The sequence below is a fragment of the Phalacrocorax aristotelis genome, chromosome 3 (genome assembly GCF_949628215.1).
Source record: "Phalacrocorax aristotelis chromosome 3, bGulAri2.1, whole genome shotgun sequence".
Lineage (NCBI taxonomy): Eukaryota > Metazoa > Chordata > Aves > Suliformes > Phalacrocoracidae > Phalacrocorax > Phalacrocorax aristotelis.
The window spans coordinates 5,111,572-5,127,734 of record NC_134278.1 but is presented as its reverse complement, the minus strand read 5'-3'; the positions used below and the strand labels follow the sequence as shown (position 1 = coordinate 5,127,734).

Here is a 16,163-nt window from a genome sequence, read left to right as displayed (position 1 = left end):
TAAATTTTAAAGAAGTTAAGTGCAAAAAACCCTAATTCACCCCAAAAAATCTTTTTGTTACGAACACAAGTTTTCAGACCAGAAGTTTAAGATTCTGCTCAGGAAAAAATACCCATATCTAGGTGTTTCAGTGTAAGCTGGATGTCCAAGCTTCCCATGTGGTCAATGAAGATCTAGGACAAGATATAGCTGAGTTAAGAAGTAGCATCTTTTTAGATGCTATTAGGTTTGCCATCAGTTCAGTGCTGCTTTAAAAGGGCGCTGTTCGCTTTTAAGCCCTCTGCATTATCTATTTACCTGATGCAGAAGTCTTATTACCATAGGGCATCTCAGATAGCACGGAACACACTTTTACTCAGCTTGATGGAGACCTTAGTGTACCCAGAAAAATGGTGCAGCTCACCATAAAGGGGACACGTCCATTTCATGGACGTCCAAATCATTCTCCAGACTTCTCTGACTAAAGCCGCAGGTCTCGGTTGCCTAAACGTTGGTATGTAATGCCATGTGAGATACACATGGGTAACCTGCCTGGCGTCAAAACACCTCGAAGCAAGGTGGACTTAAGTCCTATATCATAGATAGCAATCTTGTGCAGATGTTTCATATGCCATAGGACATCTCAAATCACCGTAGACACTTATACATAGGAAACTACCTTGAGTCCCCTTTGATGGCACTGGGAGTTTAGGCCCTGTTGATGTATACACCTACAGGTTGGCACCTACGCTTATGTACCTCAGTACCAGCTTTTGTCCCATTCTGGTATTTTCGACAGTCTTGTTCAGCATTTGAGAACATCAAAGTTTTCTATACTTGTTCTTAACACTACAGATCATTTCTGAGACAATGTCTGTAAGTTTTCACTGTAGTATTCCCACTTTACTCTTCAGGGTGTACTGAGCTATCAAATGAGCACAGTGCTACTGCTTTTGCTCAGGAGTCGAAAGGTTCAAAGAAAGCAGGCCAGAAGATTTCTTTTCTATTCGATCGCTTTTAAACTCACTGTTTGCATCTGCTGGAAATGAATGATTGCAAATATTGTCAACTTTTAAAACAGATAAATTAGTTTCTTTTGGATGCAAGATCATAAATATTTTCAATATATGTCTCGATATAGTCAGTTCCCGAAATCAAGACCCAGAAGATCACACAAGCAGTGTAAAAATCACAAGATATTATAACTAGTAATTATACATTTAAATTTCCTTTTTCTTGTTTCTGTTATTGTAAGCTCCATCACATTTTCATGTCTCTGGATTTATGAAGATTAGAAATTATGATGAAATGCTACACAAAATTTTGAAACTGTCTGACTCCTAAAAGGACTTGAAAGGGCTAAAAATACTGTTATCCATATGCCACTCCTGATCTTGTTTTTACTACTATTAAAAACATGACTTATGATGACAATTATGATGATGATGATTTTTATTTTTCTGGTGTGCCAGGCATTTCTAAAAAAGAAAAAACAATTAAAGCGAGGTATGTTTATCTCTTTTAAATGCTAAATTAAAAAGATCCAGATATTACTACAAGTCCAACCTTCCAGAGTCATGTGGTATTATTAATTGATGTCTGCAAAATAGTCCTTATAAATATTTAATTAACATTTTCCTCTTATTACTAAATGGGGGTAAACATAAAATCCTGCTTTGAAACGTGCCTGGAGACCGATGGATAAACATTCTAAAAGTGAGTTATTTATTAATAGCCTTTGGGAGGCCTTTTTTTATAAAAGACTTGTCCACTCCCAATCTGAAATGGAGAGAGACTTCCAAACTGAGCTCTCATTTTGGTTAGGATTCCCATATGTTTGGTGTCTTCCCTAGGACACCAGCTTCCCTAGCAAACAGGTTTCCACATCCAGCAGACAGAAAGATCACCCTAAAGGATATCTTGGATCCTTTCTCATGGTTGTTTTTTTAATACTTCCAGCATCTTGGCATTTGCCCATGTCTCTTTTCCCTTGGTCCCTGCTTTTTCACTTTTTTTCTAACACACCTGGAAAGACTGAGAAGACAAAGTGCAGAGGAGAAGTGAGCTATTCTCATTTCTGACCTGCACGTGGTTCTCTGCATTACAGCAGGGTTTAGTGATGTGGTGCCTAAGACACCCAGAAAATTATTGCAGGGACAAGTTCCTAACTAGAATGGGTTGGGAAATAGTTACTGTTTTATCAGAATCACTGTAACGTTTTGTTGTGTTTCTTTTCCCACCCAAACCAATATAAAGTATTGATTTCTCAAAAATGTCTGCAAATTCAGAAATCAGCTTCTGTTCTTCTATTTGTTTTCTTTCTGCCCTGAGCAGAATTGGGATAACTGAAATCAGTTTTTAAAAATTACAATGACATTAACCTTTGAAATACTTTTTCATTTATGTTTCTAAATGGAAATTAAAAACCTGAAGGGTTTGGGGTTTTTTTTTCATTTAACACTTATCAAAAATACCTCATTATAACAATGAGAATAATTTGTTTGCTTATAATAAGGTGTCTAGTACAATTTGAGTTTCCCTGGCCCTTACATGAACAGCTTATACTGTACAGATATTACTTAGGCAAATGGGGCTGAAGTCTCTAGCACCATTTCTGACACCCTAAGGTAGCTAAGACATCCTCACAGAGATGGTACCTAAGAGATGGGACCTGTGGGAAACTTGCACATTTCTGGATCTGCAGGTGGAAGCTGGGCTGGATGCCCAAAACATCTCAAGTGACTGTAGATACATACGTGTGCACTGAAATGCTCCTCTAAACTGAGATGAGATTAACCCACTATAGCTCTGCCTGGCAACTGTATTGATACATGATTTCAGCAGATGTTAAGTGAGGAGCACCAGTGAAATTCAGCTACTTTGCAGTGCAGAAAAACAACAAGGAAAATTCAGTGTTATCTTGAAAAAGCACCTTATTTGGATGAAAGGTACAACAAAGTAAATCTATACTAGTAAATTCAACACCACTAGGGCTGCACTGTTGGAAGTTGGTTATTTTTACTATTAATCGGTTAGGATGGTCCGCAAACTTACCCTGGCTGAACCAGCCCTATGTGAAACATTTCCCGGGCATTGGTTGCGCATTAGCATTGGCCAAGGACTATTCCCAATGGGTGGTTTGGATTCTATCCCCTTGGATGCTCAGAGGGCTCAGCAGCACAGATATGGCCAAACCATGCCAACTGTGCTGGGAGTCAGAAACTGCACCTCAACGGTGGTTAATTTCCTCGTACAGATGCAGCCGTACATCCACGTAGGATAACCAGGTCTTGTAGTTCAAGACTCTGACCTAGGAGAGTGAATAAACCACACAGAACTGGTTTCATTTACCTGGGAATGGGGAAGCCAGACCTTCTGGGACTGGAAAAGTAGCAATGCTGGAAAGCCTAGGGCATGGATCCTTTCTTGGTCTCTCTGAAGTCAGCAACTCTATGTCAATCTGCATCAGCTGAGGATCTGTCCCACTGTGTTTCAGAACAGAGACTCCTACCAACACCAGCCTTTGAAGCTGTATGTAGCCTGCTCTTTGGCTCTACTCTTTTCTTTTCTGTTTCTCCCATAGGTAATAAATAGTTTAGCAAGCAAATCTTGAATTTCACTATAGCAAAATAAGTGCACTGTAAACTCTTCGCTGTATGTGAGTGCATTTATATTTATGTGCGTGTGTGTATTTCTTTTTCTTTTTCTGTCTCCTTCCCATTTGTAGTTTGATCACTCATGGTTTTGGAACTCCTGCAATATGTGCTGCCCTAAGCACTTTCCAAACTGTTCTCAGTGAAATGCTGAACTACTTGGAAAAGCACACATCGCACAAAAACGGAGGAGCGGCGGAATCCGGCCAAGGACACGCCAACTCGGAGAAAGCCCCCCTGCGGAAAACTTCAGAGGCTGCTGTGAAAGAGGGCAAAACAGAAAAGACAGACTAGCTACATCAAACAGAATCTATTTCAAGAGAGTCTTGCTGCTGATATTTTTTTTAAATATATATATCATTGAGGGCAATTTATCTCCAGTGGACCAAATCCAAAAAAAGGGGGAAAAAAGAAAAAAAAAAAAAGAAAAAATCAAAAAAAAAAGAAAATAAAAAAGAGAAAGATTAAAACAGAGAGAAAGAGAGAGCGTGAGAGGAAAGTATTCAACCCTAAGAACAGCAGTGTACAGTAATGTTGTGATGAAATTGTCACTTTTTTAAAATTTATGTTCCTCTAAACTACTTTTTCGTGCACGTAGTATTTGATTGTTCTGAATGATACACTAACACTGTTTTTTATAAGCACTTCTGGACTTGGCTGAGGTGGCACATGAAATCTGAAGCACTTTCTTCTCCAGCAGCACAGTTAGGGCCAGCGCATCAGTTGTGGGACATGCAGTTCCAGCATCCTGGCTTTGCTTGCATGCTGGATAGATTGAAAGAAGGGCTTCCTCTGGTCCATCGGAAATGCCTGACCTACTCACCATTGGGAAAACAATATGGAAACCTGGCAAAAGAGGAATTCTTGGGTCATGGGACAAATGAACCGTTTGGTGTTGGGGGCTGCTCATCCCCACATGGGAATGTACAATAAAGCTGCACTGGAATGAGGCCAGAACCTGTTGGGAATCTGTCCTGACCATTCAAGCAGCAGCTGTGGTGTCTCTTGTGAAAAGAGCATGGCAGACTAAAATAATTAAAAAAAAAAAAGCCTTGATAATTTCAATAAGAGCCCTGATCCCCCCGTGAACTTCAGATTAAATGACAGCATGGGCTTCTCTATCTTCTCAGCCCCTGGTCCCACAACATTGCAGTCTGCCATACCTGGGTTTCTGTTCAACAAGATCAATGCAGGCAATCGGAGTCACCTTTTGTGTTGCCTTGATTTTATGATGCTTTTTTTTTTCCTTCAACAGCTTGTTTCTGCAGCTTTATTATCTTTAGAAATCCAGCTGAGGTGCAGAGGTCTAACAGAATCCACTCACTTACCGAAAATAAAATAAAATAAAATAAAAATTACAAGTAAGACAGATTGGCTTGGTCCACAGCAGCTAAGTGGTAATAACCTTGCTAACGTACGTTTGAAATATTACTTTACCACCTACCACACATCCTCACTCAGAAAACATTGGAGGCGTAGTTCAAGCTCAAGACTCTTTGAGTCAAGAGGCTTTTTCCAGCCACATTCTAACTTCTTCTTCAACAATACTTTTATTCCTTTCCTTTTCCTGTTTATCTGACATCACTTTATTGAGAAAGTTAGGAAAGATTGACAGGGTGGGGTTATGCTGACCATCTTTTAAGATCAGCAGAACCAGACCTTTCCTTACAAGCGACAATTAATCTTTTTCTATGGTAGGAAATAATATAGTTGTCCACGTGTAAGTGTTTAGAGCCATTTGAGATGTTTTAGGATATCTAAGACAGCCACAGTTTTGAGAGATATAACATGAAATCTATAGAAGATCTGGACTTGCTTGGAGGAGGAGCTGAAGGATCCCAGAAGACAGCACTAGATACCTACGGGTGGCCACTTGACTTGCACACCAAGTGTCTAGAACAGGTAGAAGGCATCATCTGGAAGTGCCCGTCATTCTCCACAGATAATAGCTGCAATGTAGTGGTGGCATTTTTCATTGTACATGACTACAACTGGATTAATCAGCCTCCTCTCTCTATAATGAGTGGCAAGGAAAAGGCACTTAGAGTATGCAGTTTCTCTCATGTCAAAGTAACAATGAATCATGCCCTGAAAGTGTGTGCTTTTTCAGCTGGGTATAAAGGAAGCTGAGGATAAAAGCACTCATACACATGCATCTACATCGTAGCATTCTAGAACTAGTTAGCATGCATTACATCTTGGATGACCAGCTTCAAACTTCTAAACCTGGGGACTATGAAAACTTGCCAAGGGCATTTACAGATATGATGTAGGGAGTCAAACTGAATTAACAACATAAGCCTCGCCTTCCAGCTGCATGGGAGGAAATAAAGCATCTATGGCATGATGTTGCTCCTCTTAAGGTCAGTAAGGACATTGCCATCATGGTGAGAAAACACACTAGGAACTAATCAGCCCCTATTTGTTCATGTAAGGAAATCTACAGAAAAAAAATCCAATGTTTTCCCCAGATCTGTCCTTGTTCGCAGTAGGTATATAACTTAGACACCTCCTTTAGTGCTGTCTAGGCACCCTCTATGCACTGAGGGAAATAGATGTATCTCCATGGAACTCCACCTCCTCCACACATCAAGATCAGCTAAGTGCCTAACAGAACTTACACTTTACTGAATGAATTTTTCACTCCAGTGCCTCTGGAGAAGTGCTAAAATCAAATGAATGATCCTCAGAGAAGTCTTCATGAGAAACATTGTGGAACTGCTCTAGAACATGAAATACTTAAGTGTGAAAGTAGGTAACCACAATTAAAAGTGAAAAGGAAACTCATTCTGCTTTTTCTGTTGCCCAAACTAAGGCGGAAAAAAGAAACAGAGGGGGGACAAAAATAAAAATTGGACTGTGTCAGTTATGCAGATTTGCCACACAAAAATGAACTGTAAAGGAATTTAATTGTGGTCCTCTACTTCAAGATGTGAATAACTTTAAATCAGGTTTTGAGGGAGGGGAAAAAAAAAGAAGAAAAACATTTTTTTAATCCTTTGCAATTTTTTTTTTCACTAAAATATCAATCTTCTGGAGAAGGAGGAATGTCTGGCTGTGTAGATAATTCTGTAAATCTGTTGAGAAAGCAGCATTTTATTACAACCAAATTCAAATGTTTGATATTGGAAATATCAAGTGTACAGCATTATTTGAAATATTTCCCTATTCAGGATCTGGTCCAAGGTCCCAACAGTAATTTATTTGAAGACTTGCATCTTTTGTTATTACATAATCACTATAAACCTCTGCTTTGCAGGCAGCGATTATTTTTACCTGGATTACCGTTTGATCTATTAATATTAATAAACCTGAGCACTCCTGAACCCCCAGAACTTCCAGTTTTTTACTTAATGACCCTACATGTTTTTGGTAAGGTTCCGTACAGGTCTGGTTCAACTTGATTGAACTGTCTTATACTCTTACCATTAAGAGACTACCTGCATTTATATCCTCATTTTCTGTTTTTTCCTTTTAGTATCTTAGCATATTTAAAAAGCAAAATTGTTTTTAAAAGGTAGCTTTGAGGTCTGTTGACATTCACAGGTTCTCTTTTATTGATTTTTAACTGTACTTAATAATTTTATTGAGAGAAAATATAATACTGCCTCTTCTGCTGAACTAGCTATCAGAGCAGTTTGGTGTCAAAATGCCTTTGGTTTTTAAAATCAGAACTTCCAGGGTGGTTTTGCACAATAAATTCACTGATGTTCCTGTTAAAATCTCAGCCTAAGTTCTCACCCACTTATACCTGCACAATGTTCCCAGGTTGTCTTTTTTTATTATTATTTTCTTAGTCTTGTCTCTATGGAACTGTTGTCATCTCAAAACACTTTTGTGAATTAGAACAGCCTGAAGGAAGGGCATGGTTAGAAGTTAGTGCAGCAGGTGCTCACTGGTAGAAAATTCACATATATTTATACCTTTTTGACTTTTAAATTAATCTGATTGGAAAAAATCAAAAAAGAGGTTCTCCCTTTGAGAGATCATGGAATTGTTTAATCCATTCAGGTCAAAAACATCAAAGCAATACAGAGAAGTGTCCAAACTCCTGCAGCCAGGGCAAAGAATCATTATGACTTTTGAAACCTTAAAAATAGATTCATAGCTCAAGTACTGCCTGAGTATTTGGATCCAGTTGTACTTCAGCCCGTTGCTCAGCTTTCTGTGCATTACACTTTTCCCACCACAAATCTCAAAACACTTTAGGTCTCTCAACTTACTTCTTATACTAAGCCCTGACACATTTGACTCACAAAGACCAGCTGTTGATACTTGGATTTATTAGCAAATTAATCATGAAGTAAACACACTGACTAACCACATGCCTTTCTTTCTAGAGCAAGGTGTTATTCACTGTGAGTACAAACAGCTCATGTGTTGACTAAGCTTAGAAGGTAAGTCCGTGGCAGAGGCAGGAGTGACATTCTCGCCTCCAACCTCTGCCCTAAGATTTGCATCTCTGTTCACACAGTCCTCCATTAATATCATTACGTGGCAGAGATGTGTAGTGATGGGAGAGTTTTACGCAGGTGATGGGAACTGGAACAGCACTGGTATGGCCTGTAAAGGCAAGTGACCCACAGACAAGCAGTGATGACCCTGCCACCTACAATTGAAGACTGCCAAGAATTTTGTCCTTCATGCTGCCACCTTAAACCCTAACTCCTTCTAGGTGTCATTCTGTTGCCTTGGAGAACTGGCACAAGGGGTGAATTTGGACCTTTAATTTACTTCTTTTTAAAGATAACATCCAATATTCGTTGGGAAAAGACTTCAGCTCTCCAAATCAACACGGAATCTGTTCTTTGAAGCTTATCTTTAACTTTTCCCAAAAACAATGAAAAAAATCTGCTACAAAGCAGGCACAATGTATAGTCCTTCCAGATCCTGGACCTCTGTGTAAATATTTCCCCAGCTCATCTTTTCCTTTGAACGTGACTCAGTGGCACAGCTGAGGCTCACAATTTTGCAGCAGGGCTCAAGAAGGGCTGCTTTAATGTCCTAAGAGCCAATTTCTCTAGCTGCTTTTTTGTTTGTTTGTTTGTTTCCTAATACCAACAAGCAGTTTTGGTCTTAGATGTCTGAGATATCCAAAAGGGCTGCTGATGAATTCCAAGGTCATCTGACATTTTTTTTATCCTTTAGAGAGATAGTTCTGCTGCTTTAATTCTTTATTTCTAAGGACAAGAAGAAACAGCATTAGTAGAAGACACAAGCCTGCAACACAAGGAAGAATCAATAAACTTAATTATACAGGAACTTTGTTTATAAAAATATCCTCTGCCTCCACCTTCATTACAGGTTCAACAAGACTTCAAGTACAGCTGTGTGGGGAATGGGGGAGGAAAATAAAGTCGTTTTCCTTTGCCAGGTGAAAGTCATTTGGAGAGGTCTGATCTTTTTTTATTGCTATTCTTTACTTTTCTTTATTTTGTACAATTAATTCTGTTCTGTACAGCAGCTGTTGTGATTGTATTTAAATGTGAGTGCGCACTTGGTCACCAACAAACAATGTCTTATTTATTGGTTTGGGGTTTTGGTTTGGTTTTGGTTTTTTCTTTCCACTTGATTTAATTTAATTTATAATTCAGTGGTGAAAAACATAATCTTTTATATTTCTATTTCCTATACAAGCTACCTGTTTTACATGAGTCTATGAAGATAATGACCACATTTGATCAAACATTTCACGGCAATAAAATCTATGTTGATTTAACCCTGATTTGTCTGATGCTTGAAAATAATTTCCATTTCTGGATAAATAAAGACAATCAAAGCTGTCTAGGATCCAGACAGATTACATTACAGGACCCAGAACTTCTGCCCAATAGATAAGACATACAAAGCAGAGAAAAAGCAATAATATTATTCCCATATTACAGCGAGAAGATTGGCTTATACAGAGATTAAAGGTGGGATCTATCCCACCTAATTGCAGCTATGTTAATTAGTTGTCTCATCTAAGGCCATAAACCAGATTTAATCCTTGGTGTATCAAGAGAAAGATAAAATGCAAGGCAATTTATACTGTCCTAAAGCAGGAATCAAAGCTAGATGGGATGGCTTGTGTTAGATTAGCCTCTCTCAGTTGACCACAGGGGAAAAGTGGCCGGAATCCTAGTCCCTATCCACTGGCAATGGACACAATCTATAAAATGAGCTAACCTTGGATAGTTAATATTTACATCACCAGCTTAAATTAAGCTGAATGCCTTCAGAAGCACCTTGTCCATGATTGCATGGAAAGGCTGTGACAATGCTGGCAATGAAGTCCACATCTCCACAGTCTTAAAATAATTCTTTTCCCTACAAGCCTACAGCAGTTCATTTCCAAGTCCTACTTCAGGTAAGGGTCTCGATTAATTGCCAGTGGTCCCACTCTGGATTTTGATCCCAGTGTTGTGGCACAAGGTTTGACTCTTCCCAGGCAAAAACAATGAGAGTCAAAAAACCACGCCGTTAGATGTAAACAGCATCCTCTTTCAGGTATGACTTGAAGCAACTCCAGCTTAGATGTTTAGTCGAACTTTCCAAAAAAAAAAAAAGGATCTAAAAAATTTTACTGAAAAATATTCAAAAATATGTTCTTTTAAAGAAATTTCCTAGACATGCTCATTTTCAAAACTGTTTGGGAACCTGATGACAGCCCTTCTCTCTGTGTTGTTTCAGTGCTTGCAGGAATGACTTTATGAGTAATTCTAGACAATGACACACCAAGGGCAAAACTGCAATGGCAGAAACTTCAGAAGGATTTCAGGTGAAAAAGGAAATGGTTTAGGAGGCAGTTTCCCCATGTTTAAATTTGGTTTATCCAACTCCCACCTCTGTTCCCTACAAATGAACTCTCAGTAATTAATTTTATCCCTCTAATCTTCTGGGAAATACAAATTCCCAGGTGCTATGGTAAATTCCTCTGATCGGTTCTGTATGTGCTCTTCTCCAAAGTCAGAGAAAACACAATCGTGGCATATTCATCAGTATTTTAAATACAGTCATGAGAGGTTACCCCTCCTATGTCTCTTCACTTTGGTGTGCAAATTTTCCACTCACTCCATTAAAACAAAAAGCAGACAAACCTGCTGAGATTTGCAGAAGTGCAGTGCCAAAATACACGTCAGTGTGCACTAGTAGCCTCTAATCTGTAGACACTGCAACATACATGAAGATAAAAAGGAAAAAGTAATAGGAAAAAAAATCCATCCCTATCAGATTTTGTATGCAAATTGCATATAGAGAGCTTGGGCAAATCTGCATTCAAAGTAAGTGACCAAGCAAAAGGGGGATCAAATCTGTAAAATGCTGAGTGTCCTGAACTCCCATAATTAGCATAATTGAAGAAGTACATATAGTAATATTTGTCCATGTGTTCAACAACAGAACTCCCCCTTATGTTAAAGAGGTTGGGTGTTCGCATATGTTTTGCTGGAAAACACAGTTTAGTTTCTAGGTAGGCACTAAAAGCCAAATCTAACAAAATGTCTAGAAAAGACATGAACAAGAAATCAGTGGGAGCTTCAAGCCTTAATGGAAAGGGCGTTATGCTCTGGGCAAAGTTTATGTTGTTTTTTTTAATGGAAAGATATTTGAATTAGTGGTATATAAATGCAGTTTCTGAAGAAACTCAAAATGTCAAGCTTTTGAAAAAAGGATTACTAGGACTGGACCACAGCATGGGACTGAGTTTTGCTTATTCAGGATCTAGCACACTAGGCAGACCCACACAATCAAGACATAGTTTGCTGCCATTTTATACCAACAGACAAACTGGAGGCATCATTCAATCACTCACATATAAGCATCAAGTGACATTTTACACAGCCTTGTCTATCCTGCCTGGATTCCCACTGTTTTTCCAGAAGGATCAAGGTCTCACACTTCACTACATCTGTCAATACTTTGTGTATACTCAGGGAAACCTGAAATAGTAGTAAACATCATCTTTCAGCAAGCATACATGTACAGTACAGTCTACACGTGCAGTCTACATGCATAGTACTGCCATTTTGGTTCAGCTGCCCACATATAGTCATCTATATAGGCAGCCTGGAGAAGACTGAGGGGGGGTCTTATCAATACTTCTCAATATCTAAAGTGTGGGTGTCAGGACAATGGGGCCAGACTCTTTTCAGTGGTGCCCAACGCCAGGCCAAGGGGCCACGGGCACAAGCTGGAACACGGGAAGTTCCACCTGAACATGAGGACAAACCCCTTCCCTGTGCGGGTGCCAGAGCAGGGGCACAGGCTGCCCAGAGAGGCTGTGGGGTCCCTTCCCTGGAGACACTCACCCCCCGCCTGGACGCGGCCCTGTGCCCCTGCTCTGGGGGTGCCTGCTCAAGCAGGGGTGGGACGGGATGAGCTCCAGAGGGCCCTTCCAACCTCCACCAGTCTGGGGTTCTGTGATCTGCTGCCATTTCAGCTGTCCAGGGATACTCTGGTGTCTATCTGCCACTCCAGAAGAGCATTGGCTTTCCACAGTTCCCTACAGATCCATCTTAGCAATATATATAAATACCTGGTGGGGGGAGTAAACAAGAGAGAACTAGGCTGTGTTCAGTAACTGAAATACTAGGCTGCCTGGAGAAGTTGTGGAGTCTCCATCCTTGAAGACACTCAGGACAGGACGTGGCCCTAAGAAATGTGCTCAGGATGACCCTGCTTTGAGCAGGGTAGGGGGACTAAAAGATCTTGAGGTGCCCTTTCCAGCTTCAGCTAGTCTGTGATCCTGTGAACCCTTTGGGCTCAGTTCAGTTGCCCACACACAGGACCCAGCAGCTTTTGAGATAAATAAGGCATCCTGCCTAGTCTGTATGCACTTTTTGCAGAGAGGACATACGTCACATTTTCCAGCCTCTCTCTGGTTCCTTAGATACTCTAGACCATAAATGCATGAAACTGTGAAACAAGCAGCTGCCTTGCATCTAGTTATGTCTTGGTACCTGTGCCAATACAAGCCAATGTACTGGTGGCACATACGCAAACAGCTTCATCACCTTATGAAACTCTACATCTGCATCTAAAGCCTCGGACTGGACATGTAATGGCAAGAGGAGTCCCATTACTGTCATCACCTAGAGCTATCTAGTTTTCACATGTGGTTTTTTTTTATTAATTAATGCATTTAACACAAATATTAATGAACCACTCTGGGCCATCATTATGGCCAGCTAAATTAAGGAATTATCAAAGCACTGAGCCTTTGCCAATTAATATACAGTGTGAAGCCAGTAATAAAACTACACAGAAAATTACGAATGGTCAGTAGAGAGCATATTAGTGGAATTGGATGCTCTGTGAATAAACTGCTGGAAGTATGCCAAGTTATTTTCTCCTTAGTTGCCAAATTTGGATCTGGGAAATAAGTGGGAAAACTTTCCCTTGAAAATTGCCTATGATGTGAAAATAAAAATGAAAGACAAACAACCCTTTATACACCAGAAAAAAATGTTGCACAATGAACTAGGGAAAGGTGTATCGGGAAAATAGCTTAAAAAGCAAAATAACGATTTTGATTTGGATTGAAAGGGATTAGGATGAAGTTGCTCTCCCTTTACTCCCATGAATTAAAATGGGAAGTAGAAACGCTGTGTGACAAAACCAGTTCTGAAACCTGCATTAGAAGAATATAATGCTTGTGTAGAAAGAAAAAAAAAAAAACACTGAAGTCACCTTCAGTTAAAATTAAATGAGAGAAACTTTTAATCACCATCAGTTCATCTGAGAATTGAATTGGTGCCCTTGAAGAAAGAGCTGTAGCTACCTTATCTGTAGTCCACCTTGTCCTCCAGTTTTACAGGTTCAACTCACCCGACAGACTGGACAGTGTTTTCAATTGCAGTTAGTTAGCTGGGATTATAGCCTCCACTCCAGATTCTTTACTGCTATTAACAGGCTTAGCTAGGCTCAAGGTTGATGTCTTGAGAAAAAAAGAACCAGATGGCTTCAAAAAACGGTTGTTGCACAGACACATGCCAGAATCTGCACATGAAGAATATTCCTCATGACAACCAACAGGCTCACAGCAAAACTATACCAGTGGGAAAGCAAGCAATCCCAGATGAAGTTCTCAATAATATTTTTTGTTCTGTTGGTTGGCTGGGTTTCTTTTTCATTAGTGCTGCTAAACAGTGCTTGGACTGATCTCTGGTCCTGAGGCCACCTGTCATGGTCTGGCCATACCTGTACGATTAAACTTTAGCCACAAACCAGACAGGGAACGGTCCCTAGCCTGTGCTGAAAAGGTGTTTCCACCAAATATCCCAGGAAGCGATGGGTTCCCTGTCATGTGGTGTCTTCTGCAAGACACACAGGCAGCAGGACCAGATGATCTAGACGCTCCTTGAGCTATTTCAAACAACAAAACAGTATTTGGGGTGGTAAATATATTTCAGTCTATATTTATTGGTACAAATGTTTGCAGCTATCTGCACAATTTCTTGTTAACTGCCTGCCAAAACTTTAGCTGGATTCTATCCAGTACTCATTCAGTTCGGATGGTAGGAGATGGTTTTTGACTATCCAATCTCAACTGTCATTAGTATCTTCTGGGTAGCCTCTCTCAGGAGGCTTTCATAAGTAGCTTCTTGTCACTTATCTGCTCTTTTAGAGCAGTTGATTACATTTCACTACATAAAATGTTCTTATCAGTCATTTATGACACAGATAATCTCAAACTTTGTGCAAAGTGCAGTAAAGGCAGCCTGCCCTGAGGAAAATAATTTAAAACTTTCCATAAAATATCTGCGCATAATTTAGATGAGACAAATGTTCATATGCCTTTTTTATTTTATAATGTTAAAATAAGTTTTACAGAATTAGGATAGATATCTCCTATCATATGTCATATGTCATACCTGTCAGCCTCATATTTCAGGGTTTCTTGCCAGTATCAGAGGAAATCTCAGTGGGGTGGACATACCCAGGCTCCAAGGTGCGGGTTGGACATATCCAGGCTCCAAGGTGAAAGGCACATCATGAGTAGCTGCTGCATGACCTCAAGATCAAGGTAAAAAAGTCCCACCTTGTAAACAAAGTAAAAAAGTATATTATTCAAGTGATGATCATGAATGTAAAGCAGATGACCTGTTTAACAAACTAGTCTTAATAATAATAATAATAATAATAATAATAATAATAATAATAATAATAATAATAATAATAATAATAATAATAATGGTGCTAGTACTAGTACTAGCACTAGTAATAGTAATAATGGAAGGCTGCAGCCAAAGTGTTTATACTCCGAAATACTAAAGAGTTCTTCTCATTTCAGTTGCACTGTAATAATACTTGGGATGAGAAACAAAAGTCTGATTCACTGAATCATATTTAAGGATAATTATATAAAGTATGTCTATTATTTACTATGGAGAACAGTAGGCTTTCTTTTATCTCCTCTAAATGTTAGTTCAAAGGGAACTTCCTGATTTCTTGCTTTCTCCTAGTTACAGAATACCCCAAAAGACCGATAATTCCTTTTATTTTCCAATATCACACTACATCCTTGACTTCTAGTACTCAGTACCTTGGGGCTATCTTAATGACCCTATTCAGCCTTTACTTAAGTCATCAACAAAATCCCCACAGACTTCAGTGGGACCAGGATTAATTCCAGACACCTCTGTTTATTAGCAATATTTTTGCCACTTATTCTATAGGTTTTCCTCTTGTACACCTCAAAAATGTGAAGTTTGCAGAGTGATACAGCATGACTTTTGCCCTTCAAAAGAGGTGGTTGCATCCAGACTGTACAATAGGAGAGGTCCCTGACATGTGCTGCCCCTTTTTCCCCCATGCTTGGGAGACTGCTAGTTAGTCCAAGCTAAAACTTCTAGCATTATAAGAGTACGGGAGATTGGATGAGATCACAGGACAGTGCTAAAGCTATTTAGTTTTTTACTATTCCTTCATGAGTCCCCAAAATTCCTGTTCTCAAAAATGACAACAACAAAACTGTGTTCTCTTCAGCCCCCAGAAACCCAAGTAACCGCTCCCAAACACCTCCTGTCCCACCAAAACTCCTGTCCTACAACCACACTGTATGTCCACTACACAGCTAAAGAGCACTCAGCCTGCTTCTAGGAGGAATAGTATGTTTTATATGAGCCCATATACAATTACTAATCTACAAATTCCAATTTGTATCACTCATAAATGTTAGATGTGTAGGCATTATGTGCACAGAATTTTCGTGAGGTTTTTTTTCTTGTATTTCAGTTTTGCTCTGCAGAGGATGTGTAAGATCAGCGTAAGTTGATGTTTTTATTTCATCCCCATGCCAAGGGAACATGGTGGCACAAGAAGTGGAAATGTTTCACAGTCTTTTACAACTATCTAACACCTGTTTGTTTTCAATGCTCCATTTGAAATCATGGCAAGCCACTGTTTTCGTTTGGTTTGCAAAACTTCAAGAGTAAGAAAAAAAGTCATGTTTGTTAGGTAAGATTTGAATTTAAGAGTGTCCAGATTTTGCCTTATGCACATGAGTACGTGGATGAAGGTTATAAAAGTGTATATCAGTCCAGCGTAAGA

The 16,163-nt window shown here is 39.4% G+C and overlaps 1 protein-coding gene across 1 annotated transcript in view; it reads left to right on the top strand.

The window, feature by feature from the left end:
• The window catches only part of TFAP2D (transcription factor AP-2 delta), a 51,039-nt gene extending 41,719 nt beyond the window's left edge, over nt 1-9,320 (top strand). Inside the window, exon 7 of the mRNA XM_075086592.1 lies at nt 3,707-9,320. Coding sequence (XP_074942693.1) covers nt 3,707-3,926 — 220 coding nt within the window. The 3' untranslated portion in view covers nt 3,927-9,320. The remainder of the gene's footprint in view (nt 1-3,706) is intronic.
• Nucleotides 9,321-16,163: the final 6,843 nt, after the last annotated feature.